This window comes from Manacus candei, unplaced genomic scaffold (assembly GCF_025592945.1).
Source record: "Manacus candei isolate 608988 ecotype Guabito, Panama unplaced genomic scaffold, ASM2559294v1 h1tg000003l, whole genome shotgun sequence".
Taxonomy (NCBI): domain Eukaryota; kingdom Metazoa; phylum Chordata; class Aves; order Passeriformes; family Pipridae; genus Manacus; species Manacus candei.
The window spans coordinates 11,874,595-11,899,978 of record NW_026138051.1 but is presented as its reverse complement, the minus strand read 5'-3'; the positions used below and the strand labels follow the sequence as shown (position 1 = coordinate 11,899,978).

Below are 25,384 nucleotides of genomic sequence, written 5' to 3'. Positions count from 1 at the left end.
AGCCCCACAGAAGTTTGTACCGGGGCACCAGATCCTCCAAATCTGTTACAGACACTCCCCAGAGGCCTCAGCTCAGGGAAGTGCCCTCCAGAGCATCAGGGCTGTGAGAAAGCCAACCAGGAGCCATTGGTGCCCAGCACTAACCAGTGCTGCTCGCTCAGACCCCACACAAAACATCTCAGCACCAACCACCTGGCGACCTGCCACTACATCAAAGTTGAATATGAGTTGACCTGATTTTATCAAAGGAATAAAACAATTCCTTACAGATCTAGTTAGACAACAAGTTCACGACAAGCCCACCTCCAAGTCAAGATTATCATCCAGTTATCTCCAGTTCAGGCGGAGCGAGATTCAAGACTCAGCTGCAAATAAACTGATTAACAACTGGTTAACTCTATCAGCATTTCCTAATATCCTCAAGTTCTATCAGTGGCACGCCATGTGACATTATTTCCCAGGAGGGGATTTTAACATCATTACCATTTTATAGAGCTAAAAGGGCCATGTTAATAAAATGCATAATTGAAATTTACCCCTCTTCTCATACCAAGAAGCTATAAAACTTTTGCACTGTCTGTCCTCAATATTTCTTGTATTCTACAGCTATAACTCCTTCCCAAAACAAGTTTTTAACTGACACATAAACCAGTGTATTTCTTTAGCACTTATTTCTGAAGGCAGTAAATTAATCTAGGTTATGGCATCTGACTACCAAGTATTCTACAGATTGCTTTTATACATTTGCCAAATACTTTCCAAAATGCTGCATGGAATAAGTACCAGATAAAGAACAAACACTGAAAAACACTAAAAAAATTGTAATATTCATCTGTTTTTTTCCACCTCTTCTCTGTCCTTTTTTTCTCCCCCATGCATATTTCTAATTTTCCAGCATTCATACCGAAATCCAGTTCTCCCCCTTGTCTGAAATTAAACCCTCAGCTATTGACACAGAGGAGATTCTCTCACACTCTCAGCAGACTGTAATAACAAGTTGTTGAAAGAAGGAGCCTTGCAGGAACTGGTGTGAACGCAGGCTCCAGGCACTTGGAGCAGGCACTGCACAGATTGTGTGTGAGGAGCACCCCAGTCACCAGCGTCTCTTCAGTCTGGTTTTCTTCAACATTACCCAAGGTTTGTTCTACAAGCTAAATGACGGAACAAACTAAATCACTCACTCCCTTTCCCCCCCACTTGCATTGCAAATTTCTACTCATCTTTAATGCTGACACAAAATTCAACAAGTGGGGCAGATTTTGTTCCCTGCTGCCCCAAACCATGACAGACTGGGTTCAGTAGTAAAACATCTGATTTTAGCAAGCCTTTGTCTCCACACAGAGTCACTGCTCCAAGGACTTTACATCTGGACAGAGTGATCCAGAGCCCTCAGAGCATCTTGTGGAACAAATGACTTTATATTAATAAGAATCATATCTCTTATCTGTATAACCAAGGCCCATCAAAACCTCTTTCCAGGTCACTAGTAGGTGGCCACGGAGTCATTTTAAATACGTATCTACACTAGTAATTCAGGGGAAGAGCAACTTCTGGAAATTCCTCAATTTTTTTTTTGTCTACGAGGTGGGAGGGGAGGAGGGGTGCTTGTCATGACCAAGTTACAGGAATCTTTTGATAGAAAAATTCTTTTCTGGAGAGTTCAGTAATGCATAGAAACCATCCCAGGCTCTGTTCCTGTACTGGAACTTGGAAAGGGTGAAGACACTGATGGACAGAGCAAAACAAACATGACCCATGTTCCACAACAGAACGGTCCAAAACAGCCTCTGCTGATCCAGCCTAGTCCTACCAATGCCAATGGGAGCTCTGCCATCTACTTGGATGGGATTAGGGCTCAGCTCTAACATAACTAGCTCAAGTGGAAACCACTACCAGGCAGAAATAGAAAGCTATGGGCCGGATTCTGTCACCTTTAGTCAACCCTCCCTCCTCCACCTCAGGCAAACACAATCCTGGCCACTAAACCAGCCCATTTGCTGCCTAGCAGATTCTTAGTCCTTGGCACTGGATACCCGGGATTTACAAGCCATGTTTAGACATAAATAGAGATCAGTCTCCAGGCAGGATCACAGAAGGGCAGACCCAGGGCTGATGACACTGATTAGGAAGGTACACTCGGAGGGCTGAACCAGCAGGAGACTCAACCAGTGCTGGCACAGCACTGGCACCAATGCCAAGGGCAGAAGGAAGAGTAAAGCCCTAGTAAGCACCCTCAGCATGAGAAAGGTTAGCTGCTCTGGGCACTGCCCCAGATGTCAGAGCGGGTCGGTGCCGGAGGTAGCAGGGGTGCTGCGATCCCGGGGTAGGGCTGGATAACAATGCAGGGCACAGACAGAGCAAGGGCTGGTCATTAAAGCTTGAATAGGCAGAAAGGAAAAGGAATCTCCTAATCATTTCCTTTAGCCATCTCAGCTCCTCTCCCATCCTTTCCCCCCTCCTGGCCTTTTGAAGATGCTTGCTAATAAGTGTTAACGAGTTGCCTGACAAAGGAGGAGGGGGAGGGGGAAGACGCTAGCGAGGAAGAAAAGGGACCAGACAGAGGTCTGTGCATGCCATGGCAGATTCTGGATGCTAAGGATCCCCGGGACAGGACCCCCACTCCTGGCAGGCTCATTTCAAGCTCTGACCTCTCTGACTGAGCTTTTTAAATTTTTTGTATTTATTCATTTTTTTTTTCCCCTACACGCCGCATGTCTCCTTTTCTTTCTTCCAGTCCATCTGAGACACGCCTGCAGCTTGCACTCACCAGCTCACCACTGTGGCAGTGCTGCCACCTTCTTCAATTCCACCGCTTGTTTTCTCTCTCCCTTCGTTTCAGCCCTCTCTGATGTGAGCCACAACACAGCTGCACACACTGGAACACCCTGGGCTGCCCTGTTTTCCCCGACCCTCCTGCCACAGCAAGAGCAAGGCTGTCCCGCAGGCCAGGCAAGAGACTCACATAATACTCTGCATTTTCCAACCACCTCTACAGCAGCTGCTCTTTCCACCTTGGAGGGTTCACCATCTTAGCCAGATTTACCCCTTGCAGCCTTAAATGCTAACATTCCCATTCCTCACAGCACTCATCCTTTGTATGGAGGGGCTGTACCTCCCACCAGAGCATCCCTCTGGACACAAAATGCTGCTATTCCTCTGCCCCTCTAGGAATCACTCACTTGATCAGTAATTCACATCACTTTTGCACTGGACCAGCAACTACAGAAGATTGTCAGAGAACAGAGTATCAGGACAAACATCTTTTCCCATGAGAGTTTATCTCAGCCAGCTTCTGGCATGGCTCCATTCCCACAGTCCATCACCCAAGCCAACTAATCCACCCTCTCTGACAGGAATTGCAACACCAAAAGGAGATATCACAGAGCCTGAGGACCACCACCATTCTGCTCTCACCTTAAATAAGGGAGCTCCTCACTGTAAAAGCAGCACCTCAGCCCTTTTAGATGCACCAGCAGGACTTCACAGAAAAGTGCAAAACATAGCTTACCTTGCCTAAATCTATAACAACAGCTGAGACACAACTCCCCAAGCAAAGCTGCCCCTGCAACAAACCCTTCTCCCAAGGCAGTATTTTATACAGCCCCCACCCCAAAGCAATCAGTTCATTTCTCCCAGCTGGCCCATCTCTACTCTCCTACAAATCACTACCTGCTGCACAGGACTTGCTCTAGTTGGTACCAAGGGACTGATTAACTCCTTCCCTGCCAGCCACTGGAGATTTGTCTAGCTTATGCCAGATCCCCAACTGTGTTTTCTCTTCCCAGTGCCTCTAAGATCAAAAAGGTCTCTCCCTGCCACAAACACATATGGGGCTCTGTCTACATAAGGAGGTCATCTGGCTGTTCACCTCATTTAGAAAATCATTGACCTCATTTATATTCCTAAATGCAAATCCAAGCTTCAAATGTATGAAGTGGTTCAACTCGAAATCTCAGCCCTGAGGAATCTCCCAGACCTGCAACTCTTCCTATTGACTACAGACTGCTCCCCATTTCTTGTGCCAGCAGAAAAAAGGCAAAGCCAGACTCACACCCCCACACACACTATAACACCATCAGGAGGTATTTGTGCCAGCTGAATCCAGCTTCAATGGAGTTACAGACTAAATGAATTTAACCCATAACTTTGTTTCCCACAAAGCACAAACGAGACCCTCAACATATGGATATTTCTTAAGGAAGTGATTTTCTGAGAACAATAGTGAACTTGAAGAGACTGACAATGCCTCTTTAGTGGTTTGGCTAGTACAAGAAGGTTATCAAGTTGTCCCAGGAACGAAAAAAAAAAGGAACACTGAGCTAGATATGCAATTTTTGAATTGCCAGAAAACCATTGATTTAGTATCTAATCATATCATTGTGGTTTTACTCATTCATGCTCAATTCATCAAGAAAAGCAGTTCATTCATTTAAAGAACCAGGCATAAAATTTATATATTGACTACTCTGTTTTATTGCCAAAGCCTACTGTATTATACTCCAGTTTTATGTGCATTATAATAAAAAGCATGTGTGAATTCTCATATTTTAAAACAGTGTGCATCCTTGTGGTTTGAGTTAATGCTTTTGAAAATGGTCTCCACACGATGTTATCTGAAAATAGAATCTAACTATGATAAAACTTTAACTCTTAAGATGTGATATAATAGCATTTTGTGATAAAAAGAAATCCATTTTCAGAAATGGGGTTTCAGCCACACGTACAGAAAACATTTAAAAAATATAACACTTCTAAGGAGGCAAAGTAAAGACCAATTCACTGCAGTACAAACATCATCTCCACTAAGGAGAAAAAAATACTTTAGAAACTATAGTATGGGGAAAAAAAATGGTAATCCCAGCCAGGTTGAAAGGCTAGAGGGTGTACACCAATAATTAATCATTATATCTTACCAAAGAAGGGAAAAAAATATTTTTCAGCCCAGGTACAAGTTAATATTAATATACCATTGCATGTGAGTACTATATAAATGGAAACTGAAAACATGCTGTTGGCAAATGGCAGACTTAATCTCTGTGTTCTTCATATATAATGAAGTCTGCAGTTGCAGGAGGATTATGAAACAAACATTTGTTCCCATTTTACTGAGCCTATTTATCTGCAGTAAATATCAGCACCAGAGATAAGAATAATATCCACTTTGTGTTTTTCAGGACACCATCAGAGAACAAGACCTCCTGCAAATAATGAAAAGAAGATGAGGGTAAATGAAGCTCTAAGTATTTGTGCAACATAACATTCACATTACTTACGTGCTGAGAAATAGTACTTATGTCAAATGCTGGGTGTGACTTAACCATTTGTAGTTCCATATTTTTTAAACTAGCTCTGTGCACTTGAGGATGTGCAAGAAGTGACATGTTTATAATGCCCGGCCTCTGTCATATAAATAGCAGTGATACACCATCTTCATTTGCTTCACTGCTAACAGGTGCTACCATCTCCAGTCTTCACCAAAGGTCAAATGCAGCTTTCTTAGAAATACTGAGCTCTATTCTGCTAACAGACTTAAATGCAAATGTTTGGGTTTTTTTTTCTGCTGAAGTATTATTCTATTTAACAGTCAGGTCACAGTATGGCTTATTGTTAGAACATATTACCCAGTCCATTAATTACACAGCTACCTTTCCATCATCTAGAAAAAATACCCCCAATTACAGGTTACTAAATAACCTGTTGTTGCAGCACAGTCAAAATTAATGGGGATGTAAAAAACAGCAGTGTAACTCCCCTGGCCCTCCTGAAGTTAAACCAGGATCTTTTTTGGCCCGTTAGTTTAAGGAAGACAGTGCTCTTCTTGGGTGACTGATTTTTAGTGACAATTACTAAGTAGTTGTCATATTCTGAAGTTGCTCACCCTGCCCTCCAGGGACAAAAGGCCCACTTGAATTAGTATTTGTGTTGAAGCAATTGGAGCCTGACTCTGTTGCCCTCCTGCCCTGAGGTTCAGAATGAGTGCCTAATCACCACCCTGATGGGCTTGTTTGGTTGTAGCACCTAAACACTGTAGTCATGGACATCCTTGAGCCAGCCCTCTGCTTCTCAACGCTCTTTGTACGTAAAACAGAAAATCCTGTAATTAAGAACCAGAACCTGGAGCTTCTCATTTCCAGGAGAGACACCTGGACTTCCAAGTCCACACTGGATCACACCCCTGAGGCTCCAGCAGTACTTAGAGGTAGTACATTAATGAACTTCTTAGCAAACCATCCATTGCACAGTGACAGAAACTCCAGTCCCTGGTGACATTGTGTCAAAGCTTCAGTATGCTTCAAGTGACTCAAAATGACACTCAGCTACATAAAACACAGCCATCTTCAGACCATTTCATTTTCATGAAAGAAACAGCTATGACCATGCCACCTTTTTTTTTTTTCTTTTTGTTTCCAACTGTTAGACTTCATTATATTCCACCCAAACAGCTGCTAAAAGGAACCCAAGGTTTCACATGGAAAGAGCAGCACAGAAAGTGGATTACAGCCGCTGAAAGGAAGAATGGGGACCTCATGAAAAATGAGTGTATGGTTCCCCCTGTGACAAGATATGAGAACTCCAGCCAAGTCTGGAAACCCTTCTGTCATGTCTGGTTACTTCCGCTGCGTATTGTGTCCGCCAAAACATGCTCCTCTTTCGCACAAATGGGAAATCTTTACTCTTAAGTGAATCTAGGGCAGTATCTAATGACACAGCCAAGCAATCCCAGCACTTCACCTTCCACAGGGCGTTCAGAGCAGCAGACGAACATATCAGTGACATGTCTGCAGGAAGAGGCACAGGCAGACACACTTTCTCCAGCCCTCAGACAAGATAATAGCTGAGACTCACCACCATGCTACTGCATTAATTCTTCCTGACCAAGCTGTTCTGGGTTTAAGCAGCTTGGAACAGGCAGCAGGAAATGGGGCTGCCTGCATATGCCCTGAGGGATATAGCCAGGGACGGCAGCCCATATCAGATCTTTATTCATGGGAGCTTCCAAAGTGGTAATGGAGTAGCAATACCTTTGCCGGGATGTTTTCCATCTGTGCTCCCACTGAAAAAGGCACGTGCTGAAAACAAGCTACAGCACATGATGGCTCTGATGTTTTTTCCCTTTGCAATCTCTCTTGAATCCTGCTGTTATGGTTTGTTGTTCACAATTAGGATACAAATGAATCGTGGGTGTGTAATTTAACCAATTCACTGCAACATATATGAGAGGATTCACTGTTCACAGAGCACAATTATGTAGTGAGTTTGGAGACCTATATCACAGCCCACTGCATCATACCTGAGCAGTAGAAATCAGCTCCATCAAATACCTGGTTTTGTCTTGGTTAATATGCCTATTCAGCAAAGCAGGGGCCATCAGGAAGATTTAAGCATATACATAAAACTAAGCATACATCTAAGAGCTTTACTGAATACATGTCCCTTGCAGCCTTGTGATAATCATGTATCTTTGCAGAAACAAAATGTTAATGAGTATTCGTCAGAATCCTTTTTGCTTCACATTAAAAATACTCTTTGTGCAAGTGTTCCCAGGAGAACAAGGAAGAGAGGATGGAGATTTCACAGCTCTCTGAAGGCTTTTATACAGCATTCATCCTATTTTGTCCAACTCAATAGCAGCTTCTGCTTCAACCACAAGTTTACGTCACTGTTGCTACTACCCCCTAAAAAGGCAGATATGGATTCACACTAAAAATGACTGTGATGAAGACAAATTTGGCAGAGTATCATCATGTAAAAGAGAGACAGAATAGACTGTGTGGGGGTTGTAAAAGAAAAACAGTGGGTGACCAATAGTACAGGCAGAGAATAAGAGCACAAAGCCAAGCACATTTAAATAAGCCCAATGACAATCTCAGATTGAGATCACTTTTGAGCTGGCTGAAAGAGGCTTAGAGTGGGAAAACAAACTGACTCTTGATGTTTTGCTTACTGCAGTGTCCAGAAGCTGGTGTATCTTATTGGTGAAAACATATAATCATATCAAAGTAATTTCTGTTTCCCTTCCTAAAAGGAAACAATCTGCATGTCCCAAATTTTGATGAACCACCTAGTTTGAAAGCAGTGAGGCTCCAGAGCAAGAAGATGGAGCAGCTGTTTTCCCTCAGGGAGCAGAAGTGACATTATGACTGCAGTTAAAGACACTGAGGCCAAAGAAAAACTGTGTCTGAACTTCAGGTTCATGCTCACACTTCAACAGGTTTCAACAGAAATCTAAGGACATATGGTGTCCTTGACTCCAATGAGTCAAGTTTTACTTGACAGTCAGTAGTGTGACACCATCCTCCAGCACTCAGCCACATCCTGGGGCTTTCCAGCTCTTCTCAGACATTTGGGTCCCATAAACAAACAGAAACGTTTGTTAGCTGTGGAGGCTCCCTGGGGAATGCCCTCCACCACACTTCCCACTTTCCAGCCCCCACAGCCAACAAGACTTTTGAGTTTCAGGCTTTGGGCCTGAATTAATGCCCACGGCTTCCCACTTGGAGAAAAGCACCACCGGAGCAAACACTTTCCCAAATATTCCAAGGGTGTTGCATCATCTCCTGACAAGCATTAAGAATAGGGGAGTTTGAAAGTCAAATTGTGCCCTCAGAAAGAGTGGCCACTTAGCTGTGGTAATGCTGTGCGGGCAGCGTCTCTCCAATTGCCTTTCATGCAGTCCCAGTGGTGAAGCAGCACACAGATCCCCATTATTAGCAGGTCTCCAAAGTATAACAGACAAATTGTAGCCTGGTAATAATTATTAATGAGAAGAATATTTTGTACTTTCAGATTTTTGTTTCTATGACAAACAGATTTTGAGTCATCTCCCAGCCAAAGGCGTAGACAGACAGGTACTAGTAATGCAGCACCAAAAAGTGCTTGTTTGGATCAGGCACAGCTCAGATCCTAAAAGCTGTCACCAGACCACAGAGCAAGAAAAGCCATGAACCCATAATGTACAGATCTGCTTTTCAACCCTGAGGAGCCCTGGCAGTTCGAGCGCAGCCACCACTGGAAGGATTTAGCAGTGCTCTTGTTTGCTGCTTTCTGTCACTCCTCGAAGCGCCAGCTCAGACTTCCCAAGCCTGTCTCCTAACTGCAGGAGCGCAGTGCCCTCCCGAGCCCTCCCCACCCCTCTCTCAATGCCCTAAACTGACTGACGGAATTAGATTTGTGGAGTGAACTCAGTTGCTTTTGATCTCTATTCAAGGTGCCATCAAGGGATCTTAATAGGTAGTATCTTAGCAAACGCTTTAAGGCCTGAAACCGTCATTAAAGAAACTCCTGATTCTCACACTTGTCTGAAAGAATAGAGGAGCAAGCTGGCTTCAAATGCCAGTTGACAGATGGGAAGACATATGGACTATAGGATTGCTGATCTAAAGAGTCAGAGCCATGGTCAGGCTGAGGAAACATACATCTTTATTTTGATGTTGACCTCAAAGGGAAGAGGTCTGAGCCAACAGAAGGGGGAAAGGGCAGAAAATATCACAAGTCTGAGGCCAGGATTGCTTTGAACTTGAGGACAAATAACACTAAACGGTACCAAGTTGACAAAAAGGCTTCTTGACACTCCGTGTCTACAAATTTAGCAGTCTGACCCAAATAGCTGCTTGATGCATTTTCAGTAACGAGCCGAGTGAGGATCAGTAATGCTGATGCAATCTCTTGTGGCACCCAAGAAGTTTGTCATTTCTTCCAGCTCCAGCTATTCACAGAGCTCCGGCATGGAGCAGGATGAAGGCACATGGGGGCACTTTGGGTTAAAGACCTTGTGATTCTTCTGCCAGCCTTTGGAGCCACTGATCAGTGGATCCCTGCAGATCACTTCTCGTCGAGTTCTGTATTTGTTTCTCTACTGGCTCTGTATGGAAAAATGTATGACCCCATCCCAAGTAATTAACATTGCATATAGCATTTTCTATAAAATTCCCCCTGGAACACTTAACTGTATTCCTTTCCAGCACTGAAAAAAATGCTCAGGATAAAGTTTAGACATTTGGAGACTTCTGCTGAATTTAAATGGCTGTGCAAGGAATCCATGAAACAAATGAAGGGACAGATATCCCATTTTCTTCCCAGAAAAAAAGCAGGGCCTTTTAGCTCACTGTCTTTCTTCATGTCGTCTTTTTATCACAAGTGTGCACTGATGACACTACTTTAATGCAGTCTGTTCCAAGAGATTAAATTGAATGTCTGTGTAGAGTTTCAGGGCTCAGCAGCATAGCATGGCAGCTTCGTTTCACATCTCCGGGACACTGGGCAGGCATAAAAATAATTGCAGACTCAGAAACGATCAAGGAATGTATCCCGGCTGCAACAGATGCTGTATTAAAAGGAAAGACAAAAGCCAAAGTGCATAATGAATTTTAAAAGATTTCTTTATCAAACATGTCATTTGTTTGAAGGACTGAATTGCTGGCATCAGATGTGGCAGATCAGCTTGTTACCAAAGTGAAACATGAGGACTGCTATGCAATGGCAATTGATGAGTCAATTGAAATCACTGATGTTGCTCAAATGCTCATCTTCATTTAATATGTCAGTGGTCAGAAGTTAACCAAAGACCTTCTGTTTTTGTCACCACAGAAGCAAACCAAAGGCTACAAAACATGGTCTGCTACCACTGAACCTCAGAGGCCTTAAAATACTTAATGGAAGCTGACGCTCCAACTACAGTTGTCTGTGAAAAATAATTTTTGACATAACCCTAACAACTGAACTCAGGCTCGTGAGCATCAGTGCCTTGTCCATCAAACCATTCTCTGAGCTGCATTAAAAGCAAGATATTAAAATGGCATTAGATTACCCAGAAACACAGTTGGTTGTCTAAAACTGACACCTATTCTTTTTGTTGATTATTTCTACTCTCTCTTTATGGGGATGTTGTTGAAAGGAACAGTTTGCTAAGTGCTTGGATGGTTTCTTGGTTGATAAAAATACAAATAATTCTCGGTAAAAAAAAACTATTTTAAAACTCCTTCCACCTTCAAAACAAAAACAAAGCAAAAAAAAAACCCCAAAAACCCAAAACCCAAAAATAAAAACAAACAAAAAAACCCCCACAAAAAATGTTCAAACAACACAAAACACCAAACATATTTTCTCCATCTCTCCCAGCCATTTCTAAGTTATCTGGACTAATTTCTTGGTCTTGATACAACAAGTTTAAATAATCTTGAAAAACCTTTATGAGTTTAATTCTCCTACTTTAGAAACCCAGAACAAGAAAGCCGAAAAGTGTGACTTCATACAAACCAGTTTTCAACACAAGCACCCATCTGGATTTTTCACTAGAGGAAAGAGCAAACTGACTGAGAGTGTGAAAAATCTCTCTCAGGGTCTTTGGGACATGATTTGGAGATTTTAGTGCAGACAGGCAAGTTTCCTCTGAGCTTGGTAAATAACCCCTGGCTAAACTTGCTGAGAACACGCAGGCAGATTTAACTAGTTGGGGAAAGTTTTCAGCATGGTTTGCTCTACAGGCTGCACTGCAACTGCTTTTTTCTGCCCAAATATTCCCATTTCTCCTGCTGCCAAGGTCTGATGGGAGCAAGAGGTGAGCAGCTCCAAGATCTGCTGCTGGCTCCCACGGGGCCAACCCAATGGCAGGAGAAGTTGCTCCATGCCTAAAGAGACACAGAGCAGACCCTGTGCCTCTGCCCATGACCAGCCTGCAGTCTCAATCCAGCTGCATCACGATGCCTAGTAAACGCTCTGGGATTTGTTAAAAATGAGGCTTTTCTAATATGCTGAAGATGACAGACCTCAAGTTGTCATATATTAAAATGGTGCGTACATTCCTTCCTCCGAGTAACCAATAATGGGACAAAAATCCTTGCCAACTCCAGTCCGTCCCTCCTGCCAAGGATTGTTTGAGCTCAGCTCATCCATAGTGCCCCCATTGGGATCCAGATATAGATTAACACAGTTTTGAAATGCACAAGGGCCACAATCATGCAAGGCTTGATCCAACCCAGACTGGAGTCCATGGAAAGGTCTGCATTGACGTAAGCGGATAGAGCACAGCACCATCGCTCCTGCTGCTGAGAAACCAGCCCCAGTCCCTCCCCCATGGCAGGACCCCATTGTGGCCTCCAGGAACAGAGCGGAGTGGGAGCCATGGGGGAGCAGGAGGGCAACAACAGCTCCCCAAGGGTCCCTCTGGTCCTGAGCCTGGTGGGCACAAAGCTGCCTGCGTGAAGCCAGCTTGTTCCTCCCCGCTCGCAGCTCGGGTCTGGCTTGCCAAGGGACTCCGTCACCAGCCACATCCCAAAGCCCGGGCACGGGAATGGCGCCGCCGGTGCCCACGCACTGCACCCGGCCAACAGCCACGCACAGCTGCATCGTGGGAGCCAAAACTTGTGTAGCGTGGAGGGTTCCTCACCCCGAGCACCACACGCTGCTTCCCACAGGGCAAATCCTGTGCACGTCTCCAGAGACTCACACACTTTTGTGGGGGCTCTGCCTGAACAGCCTGCAAATGCAAAAGGCTCAGCTGGATGTATTCACACACAGGGACAAGGAGCAGCTCCTCGCTGCTGCACCAGCCTGGCCGCCTTTCACTAGACTATTCCTCCTTCGCCAACCCACATCTCTTTTGTTCCTCCTTTCCTCATTCCCACGTTTTTGTGCTGCCCTCTCAGGCATCCCCTGCGTTACCCAACAGCCTCCCCTTCCACACTCTTCTCCAAGTTTGCTTCTCAGCCATCATTTCTTTGGGATTTACTGCAGTCAGAGAAGCAAGAATTGAAATAGGGAAATACCAGCCTTGGGGCCCTCTCCCCTTTACAGTCCCTGGTACTTGGTATAGAGCTCGCAGGAGACAGTACCAAGCCAAGGGGGGCAGCATTCATGCATGCACTAGCCCCCAGCTTGGGGCCTTCTACTCTATCACAGCAATAAAAAACTGCCCATTCAAGTCCTTTGTCTTAAAGATTTCCATCCTGGCTACAGCAAGTGCAGATTTATTGGTGGGAGCAACTGCAGGAGGAATAGTAAACAGCGCGCGCGTGCGTGCCGATGTGCCAGCGCACGGAGGCCGGGCCTCCACCCAGCACGGCACAGCCTCACCACAGTCAAGATTAAATATGTGACTAATATAAAATGGGTTTCCCGGTGCTTTAAAAAAAATAAATAAATATTTCATCTGGCATCCTATTTCATGACATACGCGGCACAGTCGGAGCTGGGTGGGGACGCACGGATGGGGGAGAACTGAAGCCAAGAGCGACGGCTGACTACGTTGGGTCTGAGGAATCAGACACCTGCCTTATTACGAACAGTGATGCACAGCGTGGCCTCTGCTTTCTCACAGGCCTCCACTCACAAAAGCCAAATTGCACAACCTGTGCCTCCCTCTGCCTGCTACCATCCTGTTTAAAGGTGCAGCCTCACACCCACGCCAAGCCTGGCCAAGGGGTGGACCTCAGGCCTTCCCACCCCAAACTTCCCGACCCTTCCACAGAGGCACACAGAACGCTCCCACACTTGTTGACACTTCAAAATAATACGTTGCTAATGATAAAATCAGCAGCCACATCTTTTGTTGACTTCTGTAGGAATTTCACTGGAGAAAGGATGGCAGGACGCGACTCCAAGTTCGCTGAGTGACATCTTATATTTTCCAAACCATCCTCAGATTTTTCATAACATCTAGCAAGCGAGTTGCTGACAGAAGCAGGATGGTTGCCTGTTTGTTGGGCAAGAATACTTTGGGATTCAGTAGAATACCAAATTTGGTAGAATGTCTTCCACTTTGGTAGAAGATATTACAAACAACTGTGCATTTTAACACGTTTTCACATTACACATCATTCATTCTGGGGAGGGGGGTGGTGATTGTTTTGTGCAGACAGCTAGCAATGTTTCCAAGAATGAAAATGTTCATCGAAAGATAATGAAAACCAGATATTTAGTAACATTTTCATTTTGCATGTTTAAATATTTATAACTATGTTCATAAAACCACATGTTTGCTCTCCTAATGCTCTAGTGATTTTGTTTATGAAATGCAATATTTCTCCAATGCCCCTTCCTTGCATCAGCTTCTCCTCAGAGCACAATTTACTAGTGTTGCTCTACTGACAAACAGCTTTTTTTGTAAAAGACTGTTTGAGATTAAGAACAGAAAATTAATGAAAAGAAGAAAATATATTTTCAGGACATTAATGTTTCACTGATGCATACGTGATTTAAAACTTTGTAGGGGGCATTTATGCTGGTTTAATTCTTTCAGTGCAATTTATGGTCAATCTGGAAAGAAACTATTAATCTACAGCAAAATTATGAAATTTAGAAATATAAGTGTGATAAAACCAAGGTGCTGATACAAACTATTGTTCTCTCTAGAACAATTTTTTTTCCTAACTTGGATGAAAATTCAATTACAACAAAGAACTTTGCTTTAAATGCTACAGTTGCTCAAGTTTGTGTTACAAATTTCTCGAGTTTGAGTTATAAATTTCTAAAAAACTGATCACAGCCTGAGACTGGGACTACTAGGCTTAGAGGAGCCCACTGTACTCTTCTCTGTCCTCTGACTACAGACATCATGGCATAGCTTGCAGGGCTCATTCTGGTGTATTAAACATTCAGAGAGACCACGGCTGCGAGGCGAGGCTGGCAGAGCTCGGCCCCACAGCTGGAGACCCAGCAAGTTCTTTATCAAATCATAATTCTTAAAATTCCCTATGTCACCTCATAATTTAAAAAAGGAGCTAATGTTTTAAATTTTTTTTAAAATTTTCTTCTCCTTTTTTTTTTTTTTTAACATTTACAACTTAAGGTTTTTGAAAGGGTCAGGGAACTCCTCTGAAATCAAGTCCTCAGCAACAGAGAGGTTTTATTTTAATTTCAGCCCAGTGTCCTCCTGAAGGTACAGGGAGGGTCTTCGAGGGGCAGTTTCAACTCCTTTGGTCCTTTGCCTGTCTTCTGCATCAGCAAAGAATGAAAAGGAAGCAGAAAAAAAGGAGCAGATTGCAATGATACATTGGTATCTCATTTTAAAAACAAAATAAGTGGTGCCAAGCCATTAAGGCAAATCACTCCACTTACTGTATTATTTTAAAATACTTCTGCAAGATTAAAAATTAAATATATATTTTACTGCTGCAGTTTTGTCAATTCTTACAATACTGGCAATAGCCTCATTTTAAAAAATGTAAGTCAAGCTCTAGAACCATGAAATTACACAAAAATTTGAGCTCCACTTTAAAACACAAATATATGCCCCTTTAGCCTTGTAGGTGTCACCAAAAGGAAAAAAAAAAAAAGAAAAAAGAGGCAAAATAAAATCTGGACAGTGAGGCTCACAGCACTGAAAAAAAACAGCAGAAAAAGAAAAAAATTGTCTACTTTCTTTTCCTTTCATAATCTTGTAAAATTGAGCAAGTCCATTACAAGTGTGCCTGGAACATGATTTTTAAATATTTATGATTGGCAGTTTCAGCACATTCTTGCAGCATCTTCTTTCTAGTAAAAGTAAATATTATGGGGAAAATGAGTATTCTGGGGAACATCTGCCTTCCTCAGCACCAGGAGCCCTTGTACCAGCGAGCGACCAGAGTCCAGTCCTTGCAAATTCTGCACTCTACATGCGTCAGAGAAACTTCAGTCACACCATCTGCTGCACCAAGATTTTTCTTTTAATTAAATATAATATTTAAGTCCAAATTAAGATTTTTCCTATAGTTAAGAAGGAGTTTCACCAATCTCAACACAAGCTTTACTTTTTTCTTGAGTTTATCAATAATCCCTGAGAAGTTCAAGTCCATGGATTTAATAGGGTGCTAAATGCAAACAAAAAAAAATGTTTATTTTCAGTAAGAACACACTGAAGGGGTGGAAAGCTTAAATTCAATGTCATTCTATTAACACAGCTAAAGAATAAACAGGAAAAAAATTAAAATAAGGAAAAAAAGTGAATGAAAAAACAATACCTTCTTGCTCAAAACAGAAGAATCATGCTATGTAAACTACAGAAAGTAGAAAAAAATTACTTTAAAAAAAAATACAAACACCAGATTTTGCACTGAAATAATGTCTTACTGAAACTGAGGGGAATTTAAAGATATAAATAAGTGGGTGGTTTTATTTAAAGCAAAGACTATATGCTAACACACTGCCTCTTGAGCCTTTCTGGCTGGAGGTACATTTTCCAAAGTGGTTATTCTCTGTGGCATACAAATACAGCGAGTCCATGGCTAGCAGAAACCAAAATCCCAGTGTTTTCTCCCCTGCTGTGACCCTCCCAGCTAAAGGTGAATAAAGCCCAACACTCATTTCTGCTCCAAAATCCCACCCAGCTCCCTCTGGAGCACAGGGAGCGGTGACACCCGGCACCTGCTGGGGCACAGTCCCGGCACAGGCTGCAGAGCAACACACCTTGTACCCCCACACCAAACCCTGACCATGTTCCACTTTTGTCCTGCCCACAGACCAGTTTCTGCCTGAACAACAGAGATGGAAGTACTGGAAGCCAGGTAGGGCAAAGCCTTCTGGAAAGCTTCGGAATCTCTGCCCAGCCCCTTGCTCCACCACACCGAGTGCCCCAAAACCTCACTAAGAGCCATTTCGTAGCTGCAGGACTAGCACAGGCCTAAACTGGGATTATATGATGCTCTGAAAAACAGCAAAAACAAGGGAATAGCCCTATTCTGCATGTATCCTTTATGATCCTTGCCATTAAGCGTCTGCAGCTTCCCCAGCCTCCTCCCAGCCAGCAGGACCACCGGTGACTTTTCCCCTCTCCAAGTTTCCCCAGTGTCCCAGGTCAGGCTACCTCGCTCAGCATGCACAGGAAAAAATCCCCAGCGTGCAGGCTGGGTCTCCCTCAACAGAAACTTCACGTATCACCCATTCAACCATTTCAAAGTCGAGCTTTGGCGATTTCAAAGCTGCCACTATTGAACAAGTTGCCAAAACAAAATCATTCAGCTAAACTCTTTTTTTTTTTTCCCCCAGCCCTTTTTCATAAAGTTTCTTTTCACACGAACATTTGAAATGGAGAAACACTACTGAAGTGTCAGCTAAAAGAAAACCTAAGCAGCACACAGCCTTCTTTACTGAGAATAAAATTAGCATCTTAATATTAAAATATACCTGTGCCTTCTTAGTCAAGTGCCTCCCCCGGATCCTGCAGAGGGTTTTTTCATGACTACTGCAGAACAGATGTCTGCAAAGCCATCCTAAACAGCCTCCTATCAAGTCTGCAGGGCAGGTCCTTGCTGTGCCATTCTCACTTACCACTGTAAGCTCTTACAAAAGTATTTTTACTGCTTGCAGTTACGTTCAGGTGAGCAGGTACTTGCAAGACATAAATTATATTTTTATCCCATACAAATGGCATAGAAAGGTTAACCAAACATTTTAGTTCAGGGGATGTACAGAGTAGTCAGTACGTTATGAACTATTTCCTTCTGGACACTCTATAATAAAATTAGATTTCTCAAAGAATATTAGTTTTCTCTGGAGTTTTACTTTTCCAAACCAAGAGTGCACCTCTGCAGAAATATTTTCCTTACAGCTGATCATACTAACAGCATAAATAACAGGGATGGTTTATGAAACAGTCGTGAAAGTTAGGCTCAGCTAAAAGAGGAGAAGGGTTAGTGTGTGGTGCTTTTAATCTGGGAACATTATATTAAAAAAATAAAATGCAAACACAGAATACTACACCCTATCCACTGCTCTGGAGCTTTACAGCCAACAGAGTTACTATAGGAACTTAATTCCTGGTGTCATAACGCTGAGATACTTGAACACAACCTGATCAAAATGCCTTCAGGACTCTGCCTTCACACTGTGTGCAACCACTAGCTGCTAATGGCACGCATAAAGCTTGAAAAAAAAAAAATTCTTTTCAGAGGATTACACCAGACACAGAGATAGATATGCAAAAACAATGACACCAAAGGAATCAAAATATTCATGGCTCATAAAGCGTGGTAGAGAAGGAATGGCTCCAGCTCATCGCCTGCCTCTGCTTAGATTCGTTATAGCACAATGAATCAACATTACCCCTTTTAGAAAACCATCCTGAGTTCTGTTTATGTGGGGACAAATCCACCTAATCCTGCTCATACAAGCAAGCACAGCAACTTCAAGGGAACTGCCAGTCTGGGAGAGGACAGCAGAATACGTCCCCTTTTTGTGACCAGTCCTGGGATTTTTCTGGGGTGTGACACAAGTCCCATTATTATGACACACTAAAAGCTGAGCTAACATGGCACCTGCCCTGCCAGCGCTGCTCTGCCCTGGCTGGCTCTGTAACGCTTTTGTCCAAGCTGTGAGCACAGGGAATGCCCACAGATCCCCACTGCCAGGCCCTGGCTTTGAAAATCATGAGCTGTCTCTCCCCAGCTCACAAAACCAGCCTAAGAAATCTGGGAAAAAGGACCTTTCCCACTCCAGGACTCTATATCTCCCTGTAATTAGCACGGGTGAGGAACAGAGACTTTTTGCTTCTTTTTACAGAAAAGTCCTTCTTATTTGACCATGAGAGCTGAGGACTCAGCTGCAGGGTGAGACAGCTCTTCCCTGGCCTTCACTCCCAAAGTCTCGGGGCCAGCAGCACCCACCAGCACAGTGTACCATGCTCGAGGGACATGGCCTTCCTGCCCCACCTCATGGTGCTGGTGCTGAACTCTGTGCTCTGCAAGCATTTCAGAGCCAAAGAGGTCCTCAGCCCTTTCTGCATCCATCCCAAATCCATTCCTTCATCCCATACCACACACACACCCACTCCAGCTGCACCTGCCCATCCATGCCCCATTTTGGGGGGGGCTGCAGAGTGGGATGGGGGGACCCTGGACCTCAGTGGGGTACAATCAACAGTTTGCTCCACTCTTCCCCATACTGATAGCAAGCCCTGCCTGGATGGGGAGGTTCCAGGGTGGGGGACTGACTGGAGACCCACGGGAAGCCAAATGAGCCAGGATGCTGGTTTAAATTCCTGGCAATAAAAATGGCAAGGGCAGTGCTGCCAGTCAAAGGAAGGAAGCAACTGCGGGGGCAGGCAGGAGGGCAAGTATGCCAGCACGGCCCGAGGGCCCCGGGAACCAGCCAGAGCCACTGCGGAGCCAGAAAGGAAACCCCGGCCACAGCAGAGCCCCCCACTCTGGGACGGCGTTTCGGGGACCGACAGCAGCAGCCGTCGCCAGCCCTGCGCCCCCGCGGAGCCCTGCGCGCCCCGCGCCTCCCCGGCTCCGAGCAAAGCAGTAACGAAACCGAGCCTACCGGCACGTTTCCAAGCCTGGCGCGGTCCGGAGCGACGCAGACGCGACCCAGGTGGGTGTCCGAGGAAAACCCGACGGCGCCCGGCGGCTCCGCTGCTCCTCGCCCGCCGCGGGGCGGGGTGGCCCCGCTCGCCCCCCGGGAAGGGCCCGGGCCGGCAGCGCTCCGCGTCCAGCCCCGGGCTCGGCTCTGCGCACAGCGAGAGAAAGACTTCACAGCAAAAAAGAAGCAGAGATCCATGTCTAGCTGGGACACCTCGAACTATTTTAAGTGGTCAGTGAGGAGCTGGAGGGATTTATTTTTTATTTTTTTTTTAGATGTGCAGCTGCAGAGGCTGCGATTCACCTTTCTCCTGTGCGAGAAACCTTTTTTTTCCCCCTTTTTTTTTTTCCTTGGGAAAAAGGAGAGGATAGATTTGTTCAAACGTGAATTTTAAAGCATGCAAGGCTCCGCGGGTTACTCGCCAGAGCGGCCCCTGCGGCAGGCAGGAGGGGATGGGCCACCCCGGCCTTCCCCTGTGCCCCCAGTCAAGTTCAAGAGGGGACCTGTCTGGGGTCTCCCCCGGTCAGGGGAGGTGCGGATCGGAGGGAGGATGCAGCTGCGGAGCCGCACGCCCGGGCTGGCCGCGCTGGAGGGGAGCACCGGCCGCGCTCCGCCGGGGCGGGAAGACCTGAGTATCCCTGCGGCACCTCCGTCCGGCCCGCCGGGGCCACCGGGACACGGAGGTTTGCCGGGGAGGGACGGTTTCCACCGTCTCTCTGGTTGCTTGGAGCTCCTGTGTGGCGCCAGAGGAGAAGTTTCTCGGATGAGATGTCTCCGCTCGACCCCTTTTCTTCCTGAGGACGGGGAGGCTTTTCCACATCCTAGTCAGAAATAAAGGAAAACAAAACAAACCAGACGATAACGGAGAAAGTCCTGCCCACCGCGAGGTCGCCCTGGTACCCCCTCGGCATGCAGTCCAGTGCCGGTCCCGCAAGGTTGGCCGGCCCCCACATCCCACCGCTACATCCAAGCGGCGCCGAGCACTGCGCCGCCCCGGTACTCACCGTCGGGACCTCCCCGTCGAGGCGGCCCCGCTGCCCCCGGCGCTGCTCTCCCTCGGCGGCGCCGCGCCCCGAGATCGGTCCGCTCGGGAAGGTGGCGGGGGAGCGAAACTGCCGGGCGGCGGAGGGCGGGGACAAAGGGACACGAGAAAAGAGCGGCGGCGAGGAGGCGGCTTCACCCGGCATCGCCAGCTCGAAAACAACGGCCCGGCCCGGGCGGCAGCGCCAACCGGGCCCGCGACGGCACCCGCGGCTGCCCCGTCCCCCGGAGGAGGTCAAAAACGGCTCTTTCCAAAACAATAAACTTTTAATGCTAAAGCAGTTATAACCAAAAGCTGTACAGAGTTGGAATTTTTTTTTGTTTGTATTTTTTTTGTTAGAAAACAATTTTTTCTCCCCCATAAATATTGTTCAGTTCCCGGCACTTTGTATCAATAATTAAATTACGAACGATAAATATGGCATCATGGGTATGTATTTACAAAAAAAGTTATTACAAAAAGGCAACTGTTATACTAAACGTCACAATCTGGGCAGAATAAACACCACATCCTCATCCTGAAAAATACTGACCGACCCCATCAGACGAGAATACATTCACAAGTGTAATGCTTGGAGAGAGAGAAGGAGAAAGAGGAGATCAGAGAAAGAAGCAGCAGGAGAGCTAGAAAGGAAAGTTCAAGACATAACAGGACTTTGGCACGGTTTAAGACTGTAAGTTTAAACAATCACCACTAAGGCGAAGGAGAATTTTCATCCTCATGTCAACATCCCACCGAAAGAACGAAAAACAAAACAAATTAGGAATAAAAAAATAGTGGGGAATTGGCAGAAGAAGGACTCGGGCAAGGAGGGTGAAAAAAAAAAATCAAAGAAACGATTGCGACTGAAAAAAATGACAACAAAAAAAAGAAATCTAATCCTGAGAAAAGGACATGGCTAGTCCAGCGTCTGGGCTTGCAAAAAAATAGTAATAATTATAATATAATAATAAAAGACCCCCCTCTGGATCCTGGCAGTTAACTAGGTGTAGCCCTATGCGGTCGTCGGTGTGGAAACTCCATTTCCATGGGATCGAGCTGCAGTTGGCTTGGTTTGTCCTTTTTTTTTTCCTCGTTCCCAATGCATTTGGTCCAGTCTGTGGCCGGGCAGCAGCTGCCTTCACACATACCACTCATTAAAATTGGGGGGCAGTCCAGGGTTGTGGCCGGGGTTACTCTGCAGGGCGGCCGGCGGCGTTTTAGTGGAGTCCTTACTGCCGGCGGAGCCCACCGCAGGGGGGGTGGAGGACTCGTACCCCGAACTGGCTGCAGGGGAAGAGTCCGACCCCTGGGATTCGTGCACCTAAAACCAAGAGGCAGAGATGGGAGCGAGCTCAGGGTCCCCACCACCTTGCTCAGCCAGGTTGGGGTGTTCCTCCATGCAAGAGGGACAATGTGGTCCAGCAGCTCGGCCGTGCCCGGCAATCAGGCGGTTCATGCCTGGCTGGCCACTGAGCACCAGCAGCAAATGCCTGCCTCGGCTCCTGGGCATTTGGCTGCAGCATCCTGGCGTGGGGGGCTGCAGCATCCCAGCACAGGGGCTGCCATGTCCCAGCATGGGGGCCTGCAGCCACAGCACTTGCACGGCCTTCCAGCACCAAGCCACACTCTGCAAACCAGGCAGCACTTGCACCAGTGGGAGCACAAAAAGAAACTACGCCATTTCCCCGGGCTGTGCTCCAGCCACGGCCCAGACACTGGGGACTGCCTGGGCCATGCCAGGAGCACGGAGCTCAGCTCTGCCCTGCTCCAGGGAAATGAGCCCTGAGCACAGCAGCGGCTCAGCATCCCTGCTCAGGGAGGAAAGGACTGGAGCACTGGGGTGATTTACCTTCATGTGTTTCCTAAGTGAGCTGGGGTGGGTGTAGGATTTGTCGCACACCTTGCAGATGTAGGGCTTGTCCGAGGTGTGGACGTGCATGTGTTTCTTCCTGTCACTGCTGTTGGCGAAGCGCCTGTCGCAGCCCTCAAACTCGCACTTGAAAGGCTTCTCACCTGTGAAATTTAGAGAGCGTGAAGGCGGGCCGTTCCCCGCTCCATCCCCACCTGCCTCCTCCCAGGACATCATCTGCCCCGCTCACCCCGCCATAGGGATGCACAAGCACCACAACAAATGAAGAAGGGGAAGATGGACAGAAAGGTTCGTTACGTGTTGGGTAAATTTGGATCAGCCTTCGTTACTTTTAACTCACCTCCCGCCAGGCCCACGCTGGGCTCCGGCAGGGAAGGCGGCTGGGCGAGCTCGGAGAGGGAGAAGACCCGAGATAAATTCAGCGGCTCGGACAGCTTTACAAGACGTACTCCAGGATACAAGCCAAAATACGTTTGCTTCCAGCCTTCCCCCTCTCTTCCCCTCCACCCGTGCGGGAGGGCTGAAGGAAACTCAGGGCTGCAAATAAAAATACTTTGACAAAAGTATCGCTGATTTAATTAGGATAGATGCCAATCAGGCCTAAAAATAAAATAAAAAAAGGAGCGGAAGTCACCGAAAATTGAGATTTCATTAGCATTTCTATGGTTCCCCCTGCAGAGGCGCGCAGAAGGCCGAGAGCGGCGGCAGCGCCGCGCACCCCGCGCTCGGCCGGCCCGTCCCCGCAGCCCCGCGGAGCCCCACAAAGCCCCGCGTCCCGGGTGGGAAAAACACATGGACACGGGCCTTACCTGTGTGCGTCCGCTTGTGAATCTTGAGATTCTCGGAGCGGGCAAAGATCTTGCCGCAGCCCGGGAAGGGGCAGGGGAAGGGCTTCTCGCCCGTGTGCACCCGAATGTGGTTCACCAGTTTGTATTTCGCCTTGAAGGACTTGCCTTCCCGCGGACACTCGTCCCAGTAGCAGATGTGGTTGTTCTGCTCCGGCCCTCCGACATGCTCCATGGTGACATGGGTCACCAGCTCGTGCATGGTGCTGAAAGTCCTGTCGCAGCTCTTCTTGGGCCGGCTGAGCTGGCTCTCGTCGAGCCACTTGCAGGACAATTCTTGCTTGATGGGCTGGCGCATGTACCGAAAGAAAGCCCCGGGGCCGTGGTGGTGATGGTGGTGGTGGTGGGCCGCCACGTTCATGCCCATATTCATGTTCATGTGGTTGTAGTTGTGGAACTGGGCGCCGGCGTAAGGGTCCGTGCGGGGGCTGGAGACGGCCCGGTAGGGATCCGGCCGCCCGAAGAGGTCCCCGCGCAGCCCCAGGTGCATCTGCCCGTTGTCCACATGCCCGTTGGGGGACGTGTGGCTCGGGCTCTGCTCGTGGAGCCCCGGGAAGAGCAGGTATCCCGGGGTGTCCGGGATGCCGCCGGGGCCGTGCAAGCCGCCGGGGGAGCCGCCGAAGAGCCCGTGTTGCGCCGTGCCGGAGGCGGCGTCCGCGATGCCGGAGCCGCGGTTGCGGAACAGAAAGTCGCGTGTGGAGTTGAAAGCGGCGGCCCCGCCGTACGAGGGCACCTGGCCGGCGTGGTGGTGATGGTGGTGGTGGCCCAGGGCGCTGGCGTAGCCCGGCGCCTGCGGCGTGAACGCCGAGCTCTGCCCGGCGGCGAGGTCGTGCGGGGCCGCGTTCAGCTTGAAGGCGGCGGCGTGCGAGGAGTCCCCGAAGGGGCCCAGCCCCATACCGGCAGCGGCGGCGTCGCGACCCGGCATCTCGTGGTGCCGGGGCGCCGCGAAGCCGCCCACCCCCAGCGCCGGGAACTGCGGCCCTCCGTCCAGCAGCATCGTCATGGGCGCGGGGCCGTCGGCGCGGCGGCAGCCTGCCCGCCCCCCCTCCTCCTCCTCCTGCCCGCCCCCAAAAAAGTACAAAACCACCCCAAAACGTACCCCCCCACCCCCCCGCTGCGGGCAAGCGCGGCCCCGGCCGCGGGCGGGCAGCGAGGCAAGCACCCCCCGGCCGAAACCAAAACAACAACAACAAAAAAAAACAACAACCAGCGCCAAAACAGCCACCCGCCCCCAGAGGCGCCCGCCCCCCGCGCCGGGCCGGACTGGGCCGGGCCGGGCCGGGCAGGGCGGCGCAGCAGGGCGAGGAGGCGCAGCACGGCCGCACTCCGGCTCGGCGCCGTCGGGGCACTGACGGGGCGCCCGCCCGCGCCTCGCACATAAAACCAACTCCGGGGCCAGGCCGCGCCGCGCCAATGGGGAGCCGCGCGCCGCCGGTCACCTGACCCGCCGCCCGCCGCGCCATTGGCCGCGCCGCGCTTGATTGGCACGCGCCCCGCGCCGCCGCCGCCGCTGATTGGGCTCGGGCGCCCCGCAGGTAGAGCGGGGGCGGCTGAGGGGGGGCCGCGGGACGGGCCCGGGGGGCGGCGGGAGCCCCGCGGAGCCCCCGCGCCCTACGTGTCCCCCCGTCCCGGCCCCGCCGCCCCCTCCTCGCGTGTCCCGCCGCGTCCCGCCGCCCGTGCCCTCCCAGCGCCGCCCCGCGCCGTGCGGGACGCTTGCCCCGGGCGGCGCGGCGGGGAAGCGTAAAAGCCGCTCTGAAAAGCCGCCGCGTTGATTCAAAAACGAAATAATAATAGTAATAATAAAATAAAATAAAAACCCCACGAGATAAAGCCGGAGCTGTTTCCAGTTTAATTTCTTTTTTAATTTTTTTTTTTAATTTTATTTTTCTATTTGCTTTCATGTTTACCGGCTGAGCGCGGGGAGAGCCCGCTCCTGCCCCCCAGCCCCGGGGGCGCGGCGTGACCGGGCCGGGGTCCCCCCGCCGGCCGAGCCCAGCCCCCTCTGTCCCCCCTCGCTCCCGTCGGGGGACCGGGAGGGGGGTCACACCCCGCTCCGCGGACAGCGGGGCTCCGTCCCCCGCTCCCCGCCGAGCAGTGCCCAGAACGGCGGCTCCTGAGCCATTTTTTTTTCTACACTCATTTATCTTTTCGGTTTTCTCCGCTCTCTCTTTATTTCTTTCCTTTTTTCCTCTGCTTTTTTTTTTCCCTTTCTTTTTTTCCCCCTTTCCTTTTTTTCCTTTCCTTCCTTTTTTTCTTTTTCTTTTCTTTTTAATTTTATTTTGCAAAGGCAACGTTCTGCCTTGGAATAATTATCAGTTGCAGACAGCGCTATAAATCCACTCATTTTCTGTTCTGGAAAGCACTTGCAAA

General features: G+C 48.1%; 1 protein-coding gene across 2 annotated transcripts; it reads right to left on the bottom strand.

Moving 5' to 3' along the window:
• Positions 1-19,414: 19,414 nt before the first annotated feature.
• On the bottom strand, positions 19,415-24,017 carry ZIC3 (Zic family member 3). 2 transcript variants are annotated; one of them, XM_051783364.1, is made up of 4 exons: positions 22,979-24,017; positions 22,149-22,312; positions 20,280-21,620; positions 19,415-20,096 (listed from the first exon to the last, which is right to left on the bottom strand). In XM_051783364.1, exons 1-3 carry the CDS (start codon positions 24,015-24,017, stop codon positions 21,438-21,440), a joined length of 1,386 nt encoding a protein of 461 aa, XP_051639324.1. In that variant the 3' UTR covers positions 19,415-20,096; positions 20,280-21,437. The 2 variants fall into 2 exon arrangements, with proteins under 2 accessions (XP_051639324.1, XP_051639329.1); XM_051783369.1 differs by lacking the exons at positions 19,415-20,096; positions 20,280-21,620; positions 22,149-22,312 and adding an exon at positions 22,404-22,706.
• Between the last annotated feature and the right edge of the window lie 1,367 nt (positions 24,018-25,384).

Excerpts from the sequence above, each read along its gene's own strand:
- ZIC3 (XM_051783364.1), bottom strand. The coding sequence starts at position 24,017 with ATGACGATGCTGCTGGACGGAGGGCCGCAGTTCCCGGCGCTGGGGGTG. Across the intron at positions 22,313-22,978 it reads TCACAAGCGGACGCACACAG|GTGAGAAGCCTTTCAAGTGC; the intron begins GTAAGGCCCGTG and ends TAAATTTCACAG. Across the intron at positions 21,621-22,148 it reads CACTTAGGAAACACATGAAG|GTGCACGAATCCCAGGGGTC; the intron begins GTAAATCACCCC and ends TCTTGGTTTTAG.